The sequence below is a fragment of the Suillus discolor genome, assembly GCF_016758755.1.
Source record: "Suillus discolor strain FC423 chromosome Unknown F5147scaffold_49, whole genome shotgun sequence".
Classification (NCBI taxonomy): Eukaryota; Fungi; Basidiomycota; class Agaricomycetes; order Boletales; family Suillaceae; genus Suillus; species Suillus discolor.
Window position 1 is genome coordinate 1,684 of NW_024541296.1, and position 10,694 is coordinate 12,377.

Sequence of the window (10,694 nt, forward strand, 5' to 3'; positions counted from 1 at the left end):
GCGCAACAAGTTTGAAACTTGTTGAATGTCGCATTTTTTCTCTAAGAATGTGTGTCTCAAATATTTGCTCATAGACAGCATCTCAGACATTGATCTTCATTGGTCTTGGTCAAGTTGTCATCAGATTCAAAATCTGTTTCTCTTCAACTGTGCAGGTTTGAAACCTGCCAATAACAATATTTTCATTCTATGAAATCCAAAATGGTGGAATGTAATGAATCACGAGTTAATGCAAAATACACATCTTTATACAGATTACAAATATATTTTGACTCTGACAACCACTTGAACGAGCGCAATAAAGAATCTCAGCCTTAATAGACAGATTTGTATTTTTCCTCATTCTCCAGGTTATCAGGATCAAAATTGAAAGTTTGATGTGCAATCTGCTCTTCTTCTTCTTCTTCAACCAAATCAAGACCTTTAGAAAGAATTATATTGTTCTTGTACTTATCCTTCTGAGTTTGCATCAAGACTTTGGTCATATATTGAACTCTGTGAACCTTCCATTGTCAGTTTTCACTCATGGGCCCACTGAATCAAAATCTGTTTCTATTATAATGCAACAGGTTCATCTGACCTGCAGGTGGTAAAGGGCAAGTACACAAAGCTGCCAATACCCTCGCTCACAGTTTCCAAGAGGTCGCTAATTCCCTAATTGAACAAGATCACATAAGGAAGACCAAAAGGAACCACATGTGGGTAGCAGGTTTTCATAGCAATATCCAAGCACTCCTATGCACATGCCTGATGATCAAATTTTCTGACCATCACCTGCATGACCCTTACCCCTTTGCAGATGTAGATGCAGCCGCCAAGTTCCTTAGAGGTGTGTTCTCAGAGTGGTCAAGAACACGCGGGTTCAGAGTGAGGATGAACAAGGCTTGTCAATTGATCAAAAGTACTAAGAATGTCTAAGGTGACTCTGCAAAACAAAGGTAGCGTCCGAGGGAAGGGAAGTATTGTACTGTATGTAGCACGCGAGGCTTTATCCTACTGCACGAGTATCCAGAACCCGTAGGTGAGAACCATAGCGATGAAATGAGGCAGATAAGTAATATGTAATGAGAATGCGCGCGGAACAGAATACGCAGTTACATGTGATAAGCCTTGATATCATTCAGTCAAACCGAGAGAAAATGAACACGCACCAACAGAGATAGGTGGACATGGAAAGGACATGGATGGAGGACGGGCCCAAGTGTGGGTGCATGCCAGTTGACTATTGGCCAAAGGAAACTTCTAGAGGAAGACTGACTAGTAGTACATATCATTCAGTAGCTTGTTTTCTGGACCTTCCAGTAGCAACTCCCATTAGCCTACAGTTGGTAGCTACTGGCAATCAGTATCTGTTTGCCGCCTGCATCATATCTGTTATCGCTTCACTCTACGCCTATTTCTATTGTTCTTGATCTCTATTATCATCCAAACCCCTCCTGCATTGGCCGCTTTGCAGCCATGTCTTTCCCGCACCTTCCACTTTCAGCAACCACTACATTCCTGCGCTTATGCGACAACATGTTCACCTCAAGTGCTATGGACGTCGACAATACTGTCTATACTCAGGAGCCACATCCAATACGATCAGACCATGAAGTAGTACCAGTCGCTGATCTCTGGAATGCCATCTCAAGCAGCCCTTTCTATCAAGCCAATGAGACATACAATTTGTATGAGAGAAAATGTTGTTTGAACGCCCTTTGCCTCCTGCAGCTAAAGTCGACAGGGAGATCTACTTTGTGAATGAGCTCTTGCAGGATGCATCAGGGGACTACTTTATACCTGAGCACTTCTTTCTTGTGTCGTACACATCGACAGGTGATAACACAGACAAGCAGTTATACGCACTTGGCTGTACTGTACAACAAACAGAGGTGAACCTATTCTTTAAATACATTCAACTTTGCTGATAGACTTAGGATGGCTTTATTGTCAGTGATGAGCAAGAAATAATTCTGACATGTAATTTTTGAAGGTCATTTCAAGAAATATCTGCAAATGACAATGAACTTGCTGGCGGGCTGATGGAGTCATTGAGGAAATATGCAAAGCTAGTGCCAAATCAATTGCACTGCAAGATCTCAAGGATGTATGGTGTACTCGGTTCCTCTTATCATCTTCATGGATGATGTATCCAGAAATATATCCAAGCAAACCGACCATAAGCATATGTCAAGGTGTGCTTTCATAGAATAAAAATAAAAATGTTATTATTAGCAGGTTTCAAACCTGCACTGTTCAAGAGAAACGGATTTTGACTCTGGTGATCACTTGACAATTTCATCTTTAGCAGGTTTTGAACCCACACAGACAGATTTAGATTCTGTTGTATTAGCTGCTTGGCTAAGACCAGTTGGATGCACTTTCAATAAATTCATTCAGAAGTGAATCCTCAAGGCGCATTTATCTGTTGGGTTCCCTTCCCAAGCAAGTTGTAGTGCTGCCAGTGAATTGAGGTGTGCCAACCGAAATTAGAAATTTGACCATGAGCATGTGTCAAGGTGCGGTTTTATAAAAAATGAATTTTATTATTGGCAGGTTTCAAACCTGCACATTCCAAGAGAAACAGATTTTGACTCTGATAATCACTGGTAATTTCATCTTTAGCAGGTTTTGAACCCGCACACACACAGATTTGAAACAGATTTGGATTCTGTTGTAGCAACTGTTTGACTAACACCAGTTAGATCCATCTTTAAAGAAAACATTCAGAATTGAATCTGCAAGTCAAGTCTACTGTTCCCTGTCACTCGCAATCGCAATGTTTTCCCTCAGCTGAACAGATGAATTGAATACAGACTGCAATACATCACTTTCAAAAAGCGAGAGGAGAGAAACATGATGATGAAAGGTCTCAAATACAGTGCACTTCAACCTTATACATAAGTGAATAATGGCCGTATAGCCCTTTGGAATCTCAGCCTTGACAGATGTGTATTCTTCCTCATTCTCCAGGTGATTAGGATTGAACTTGAAAGTTTGATGCGTAATCTGCTCTTCTTCTTCAACCAAGTCAAGACCTTTGAAGAGAATTAAATTGCTCTTGTGCTTATCATTCCGAGTTTGCATCAAAGATACTTACATTTGCCTCTGGTAATAGAAAAAGCAGAATAAAAGACTCAACAGTGACCACGCTATTGAAAGAACTGACAAAATGCAGATAAAATGTGCCTTGAGGATTCACTTCTGAATGAGTTCATTGGAAGCGAATCTCACTGGTCTTAGCCAAGCAGTTGATGCAACAGAATATAAATCTGTCTGCGTGGGTTCAAAACCTACTAAAGATCAAGTTGCCAAGTGATTATCAGAGTCAAAATCTGTTTGTCCTGGACCGTGTGGGTTTAAAACCTGCCAATGATAATTTTCATTTTCTATGAAAATGCACCTTGACACATGCTCATGGGCGGTTTGCTTAAAAGCTCGTCAAAGTTGTGTTTAGCCAAGTGGTTGTCATAACAGAATCAAAATCTGTTTCCATTGGAATGCAACAGGTTTGAAACCTGTTGAATGTGGCATGTTTTTTTCTATTAGAACATTCCTTGAATACTTGCTCGTAGACGGTATCTCAGACACTGATCTTCATTGGTTCTTGGTCAAGTTGTCATCAGAGTCAAAATCTGTTTCTCTTGGACTTTGTGAGTTTCAAACCCGCCAATGATGACATTTTTATTCTATGAAATCACGCCTTGACATTGACTCATGCGTACTTTCCTGAGAGCTCCATCTCACTGGTCTTAGCCAAGTAGACATTGAAACAGAGTCAAAATCTATTAGGAGGATAATGGTGTATAAACTGAGCCTGAAAGTGAGTTGTAAATATGGATCCTATGAGCCTACAAAGATATGAGTCTCTACAGCAGAATATTTTTTTTGCCAGCTGATAGCTGAGGCACGAGGCTAACCTAGAGTTTAGTCTATGATGAGCTACAACATGAAAGTACACATGAGTCAATGTCAAGGTCTGATTTCATAAAATAAAAATGTTATCATTGGGCAGGTTTCAAACCTGCACAGCCCAAGAGAAACAGATTTTGACTCTGATGATCACTTGCAATTTTATTTTTAGCAGGTTTTGAACCCACACAAACAGATTTAGATTCTGTCGTATTAACTGCTCAGCTAAGACCAGTTGGATGTGCTCCCAATGAATTCATTCAGAAGTGAATCCTCAAGATACATTTATCTGCATTTTGTCAGTTCTAATATTACATCATCAGCCCACCATGGTGATCTGCCATCAGCACATTTTTGGAGCAATTGCTGGATAAATAGGTTTATTCTTAAAGTAGAGGCCCAGAAGAAGTCTGATGTCTTTTGCAATAAGAGTAGAATAAAAAAATCAATCGTGGCGACCATATTATTAAAAGAACTGACAGAATGCAGATAAATATGCCTTGAGGATTCACTTGTGAATGGGTCCATTGGAGGTGCATCTAACTGGTCTTAGCCGAGCAGTTAATACAACAGAATCTAAATCTGTCTGCGTAGGTTTAAAACCTGCTAAAGATGTCATTGTCAAGTGATCACCAGAGTCAAAATCTGTTTCTCTTGGACCATGCAGGTTTGAAACCTGCCAGTTGTGACATTTGTTTTATATGAAATCACACCTTGAAATATGCTGATGGTCAGTTTTCTTGCAAGCCAATCAAAGTTGTGTTTGGCCAAGTGGTTGTCATAACAGAATCAAAATCTGTTTCTATTGGAATGCAACAGGTTTGAAATCCATTGAATGTCACATTTTTTCTATGAGAACATGTCTTGAATGTTTGCTCATAGACAGTATCTCAGACATTGATCTCCATTGATCTTAGTCAAGTTGTCACCAGAGTTAAAATCTGTGTCTCTTGCACTTTGCAGATTTGAAACATGCCGATGATTATGTTTTTATTCTGTGCAATTACACTCTGATATTTTCTCATGGATAGTTTTCTCCAAAACTCATCATAAATACTCTTTTCCACATCATTGCCACGATGGATTCAAAATATGTTTCAATCAAAGCATACATTAGAGGAATCGTTCTAAGTAGCAATTCCCTTGGGCAAAATGTATACTCGCATCCAGAGGTCTATTTGAGTTTTTACCCCACTTCACTCTTTCTTCTCCTTTCACCCCTTCCCATCTAGCTATCATTCCTCGCACACACCGTCTATGAGCAAATATTTGAGGCATGTTCTTATAGAAAAAAAATGTGATGTTTCACAGGTTTGAGACCTGTTGCGCTCCAATAGAAACAGATTTGGATTCTGTTACATACAACAACCACTTGGCTAAATACAGCTCTGATCAGCTTGCAAGCTGACCAACCATAAGCATATGTCAAGGTGTGCCTTCATAGAATCAGAATAAAAATGTTATCATTAGCAGGTTTCAGACCTGCACTGTGCAAGAGAAACAGATTTTGACTCTGGTGATCACTTGAGATTTTCATCTTTAGCAGGTTTTGAACCCACGCAGACAGATTTAGATTCTGTCGTATCAACTGCTTGGCTAAGACCAGTTAGATGTGCTCCTAATGAACCCATTCAGAAGCAACTCATATACTTTTGCCTATTGGCTGCACTTCTGACTTGCTTCCGCTTGCTGAGAACACAATTAGAATTACTTACATAGCACCATGTATCTTTTGATTTTGATCAACTCTCCACCACCATCTTACATATTGTGGGACTCAAAGTCTAAAATATGCTATAACTGCTATTTGACACTGAGTGCTCAAAAGCACCTAAGCGCAGAATGTCGCACTGTTGTCTAAATACTTCTGCTTTATCTCAGAACTTCCTTGGGTCATTAGAATCAAACTGGAAAGTTTGATGTGTAATCTGCTCTTTTTCTTCAATCAAGTCGAGATCTTTGGAGAGAATTAAATTGTTCTTGTACTTATCATTCCGAGTTTGCATCAAGACTTTGGTCATACATGGAACTTTTGTGCCTTGAGGGTTCACTTTTGAATGAGTTCATTGGAAGTGCATCTCACTGGTCTTAGCCAAGCAGTCGATACAACAGAATCTAAATCTGTCTGTGTGGGTTCAAAACCTACCAAATATTTAATAGCCAAGTGATTGTCATAGTCAAAATCTGTTTCTCTTGGACTGTGCAGGTTTAAAACCTGCCAAGGATAATTTTCATTTTCTATAAAAATGTGCCTTGATATATTCTCATGGTTGGTTTGCTTAAAAGCCCATCAGAGTTGTGTTTGGCCAAGTGGTTGTCATAACAGAGTCAAAATCTGTTTCCACTGGAACGTAACAGGTTTGAAACCTATTGAATGTTGCATTTTTTTCTATTAGAACATGTCTTGAATATTTGCTCATAGACAGCATCCCAGACGCTGATCTTCATTGGTCTTAGTCAAAATCTGTTTCTCTTGGACTTTGTGGGTTTGAAACCTGCCAATGATGACATTTTTATTCCATGAAATCACACCTTGACATTTTCTCATGAATGATATAAGTTTCTTTTTTTCCTGTCAGAACACGCCTCGACATGGACTCATGTGTACTTTCCTGAGAGCACTATCTCACTGGTGGTGTGATTTCATAAAATAAAAATGTTATCATTGGCAGGTTTCAAACCTGCGCTGTCCAAGAGAAACAGATTTTGACTCTGATGTTCACTTGCAATTTTATCTTTAGTAGGTTTTGAACCCACGCAGACAGATTTAGATTCTGTCGTATCAACTGCTTGGCTAAGACCAGTTAGATGCACTCCCAATGAGCCCATTCAGAAGCAAATCCTCAAGGTACATTAAACTCTAACATCCCCCTTGAGTCCAATCATATGTGATCCTTCCATTGTCAGTCCTCACTCATGACACAGCTGTTAATCCCAAGACATCACAAACATCATCGGCCCACCATGGTGGTCTGTCATCAGCACTTTTTCAGAGCAATTGCTAGATAAACAGGTCTTGAAGTCAAGAGCCCCAGAAGAATTCTGATGTCTTTTGTAATAAGAGTAGAATAAAAGAATCAATCATGGAGACCTTGCTATTGAAAGAACTGCCTTGAGGATTCACTTTTGAATCAATTCATTTTAACTGCTCTTAGTCAACCAGTCGATACAACAGAATCTAAATCTGTCTGTGTGGGTTCAAAACCTGCTAAAGAAGAAATTGTCAAGTGATCATCAGAGTCAAAATCTGTTTCTCTTGGAATGCGCAGATTTGAAACCTGCCAATGATAAAATTCATTTTCTATCAAAACACACCTTGAAATTTGCTCATAGTTGGTTTGCTTGCAAGATGATCAAAGTTGTGTTTAGCCATGTGGCTGTGATAACAGAGTCAAAATCTGTTTCTATTGTAGTGCAACAAGTTCAAAACCTGTTGAACACCACATTTTTTCTATACAACCATGACTTCAGTATTTGCTCACAGACAGTATCTCAGACATTCATTTTTTTTTTCATGCGAGCTTCTGCACCTGGGGAATAAGTTGAATTCAATGGCGAGTTTTATTTTCTTGCATGCACTTACCTTGACAAGTGCTAACTTCAATGGTTGAATCTATTTGTTCAGTGTGATATAACATGCTCACCCTCATCCAACAACTCAGCCTTTTCAACAAATCTGTCTTCATTGTATACCCCGTCTATCATTCCTGCCTCATCTATCATCTCTGGATCCTCTTCCACCTCCACACTGAATTCTTCCAGCTCCATCTCAGTACTATCCACTTGGTCAGCTCCATGTTTCTTCACATTGAACTCATTAATCAACAATTTCACCACCAGGTTTACCATGTGGAGGAAGCACCTGGTGTGCATCACTGCTCCACTGAACCTGAGCACTTTATCACTCAATTTGCAAATTATTATGTCATTGTTGGACACATTATCACATGTAATACTCAGCATCTGTGTCCTATGGATTCATTTGCATATAAGTGTGTTTTGTTTTTGTGAATCATACCTTTTCTGATATGCCAAATTCTTCTAGCATCTTTGCAAATGTCTCTGCAAGCTCTTCGCCAGTGTGGGACTATGAACCTCTTAGCTTATATACACCTACTAGACAGGTAAGTTTTTACCTTCCCGACTTTGACCACATCTAAAAGTGCATCCAAAGTACCAAAGTACTTGTCTAATGCAAGCGAAGGTGGTCCAAAGTCAAGAAATGAAGGTCTGATGATGCACAGAGGCTCTGAAGAGCTTGCGACTAAACAGTGAGATTTCTGAGAGTCAGTATAATGGGTATGTCAAAGTATAAGACTAGTGAGAGTACAAAAGTACAACTATGCAAAGCATATTGAAAGACTCAGAGATAGTGAGATGCAAAATGGCAGCGGTCAAGCCAAACAAAAGGATCAATTGCGTGAAGTACAACTTATCTGAAAGTGGGTCTACTAACTATGACTCATAGCAAGGGAAAGGAAGTGAAGTACAGATCAGCTGGTGAGTGAGATTATATACTACAGCATGAAAGTCTGGAATTGTGTAGGCAAGAACAGTAGTGAGATAAGCTATTTGAAATGTAATAAGACTCGAGGCGAGTCACTACACTGATATCCATGTAATAATGCACGAGGTGTGCTGCTATATGCATTATTTGAGGCTTTCTAAGAGGTCTGCTATTAAGAATAAGCTCAAGGAGGTGTTACGACACAAGGTCGTGTGCGACTTGGATAGTTCTAACAGCGACAACCATGACAGTGGTACCGAGTGCTGAGAGTTGTCGGCCTTTACAGACAAGCAAAGGTTGCGTACTCGAACGTAGCTCGTGTAGGAACAAGGGGTTATGCCGAGATAATAGCAAGGTTTACAGACAGAGAGAGGCGTCTCCAAAGGTACGAGTCAATGTCGAGCAGGTAGCTTTAGCAGGACAAGGAGTTCAGGGAAAACCAAGTAGGATTAAAGTAAGGAACATCTACTTTAATCTGCGACTTTATATAAGGCTACTCTATTGTGTCTAAGCTCAGCTTGAAGCCGGGTTCTAATCTGCTTATCTGCATGAGTCAGAGATAGCATCCACGAGGCTTGCCTTCTATCTTGATAACATAAATAGGTCTTCTAGACCTATGTTGTCATGTGTCGTCATATGCGGTCCAGACCGCTGTAAAGAGTTGATTCTGTGTGGGCTCTACAAAGTGTTACCTTCAGAACTCAATGTGCGAGTGTTATGCTCGTCCCAAGGAGACTGCCTATAGAAATACTCCTTGATATAATGCAAGGGATATCTTGTTAAGATCGAGGATGAGAGAAGGGAAAGTTACCAAGAGCACGCTCAATATTCCAAGGGTGCATCCGAAGTGGTCCAAAAGTGGTCCGACATCAAGAAATGAAGGTCCGAGGTTGCATGAAGCATCCGAAGAGCTTCCGATGAACAGCGAGTGTTCCGAGAGAAGTATGGCGGGTGTATCGAAGTATAAGACTTGTGAAGTAAAACTAAGCAAAGTCTATCAAAAAGAACTTAGAGACAGCGAGTAGCGAAATGGCAGCAGTCAGGCCAAACAATCGTTCCAAATGAACAAAGATCGATTGCGCAAGGTGCAACTATCCGAATGTGACTCTACTAACTATGACTCGTAGCAGGGAAAGTGAAGTGAAGTGCGAGTAGCTAGCGAGGCAGATTATATCCTACAGCGTGAAAGTCCGGAAACTGCGTAGGCGAAACCAGTGGCGAGATAAGGCATCCAAAATGTAATAAGACTCAAGGCGAGCCGCTACAGAGATATGCATGTAATAAGGCGCAAGGCATGTTTGTTATGCGTATAACCGACAGGCCGACAACATATGTGCCCCTAGACATAATCAATAACAGATAACCAAGTGGAAAACACACCAGCGAAGTCAAACGGACACGGACAGGGACATGGTACGGAGGATCAGAACTGTATACAGGCCTCAGAAATGGACGGACGACCTTCAGACGACTCGGACGAACACACGGAACTCTCGGAAGGTAAATGTGTATGTGGAATACCTATGTGTTTGGCAGGATACGAGCCCAACACCGATCTGAGTGCTACACCGCTTATCTAAGCCGGCAGTTGCCGCTTATCTTCTATCATCATCTATCGTCATAGGGCTGGTGATACCCTGGTATCGTCTATAGCCGTGCGGTGGCAGAGGGCTGGCTGGTGGCAGGGGACTCATGCCATGTTACTGTAACAGGAGGTGGATCCAAAGGGCTTGGCTTCAGCTTATGCACTGTAACAATACAACAATGGCTGGGCACTACACAAAGTAAGTACTCAGCCAAATATATGTGGTGTGGTCTTGCACAGCCTAGTCTGCTATACTTGCAAGACAAGTGTGTTTGACTTGAGGAGTTAGCTGTTTAAAAGAAGTTCTAATGTTAGTGATATAATATGCGGTCAATGATCTGAGCACAGTAAAAAATGTCTGAAGGTATAATTACAAGTCCAATGTGTTTTGGGTTAGTGGATTAGTGGGTTTTGGGTTGCCAAAAACAGGTATAGTGAATCCTCAAGGCAGTTCTTTCAATAGCAAGGTCTCCATGATTGATTCTTTTATTCTACTCTTATTGCAAAAGACATCAGAATTCTTCTGGGGCTCTTGACTTCAAGACCTGTTTATCTAGCAATTGCTCTGAAAAAGTGCTGATGACAGACCACCATGGTGGGCCGATGATGTTTGTGATGTCTTGGGATTAACAGCTGTGTCATGAGTGAGGACTGACAATGGAAGGATGACATATGATTGGACTCAAGGGGGATGTTAGAGTTTAATGT

At 40.6% G+C, this 10,694-nt stretch overlaps 1 protein-coding gene across 1 annotated transcript; it reads right to left on the reverse strand.

The window, feature by feature from the left end:
* Positions 1-7,701: 7,701 nt before the first annotated feature.
* On the reverse strand, positions 7,702-7,857 carry F5147DRAFT_522722 (uncharacterized protein; the record flags this gene model as incomplete). Its single annotated transcript, XM_041429940.1, has 1 exon — positions 7,702-7,857. A coding segment is annotated over one exon (156 nt), but the record flags the coding sequence as incomplete, so codon positions are not given.
* Positions 7,858-10,694: the final 2,837 nt, after the last annotated feature.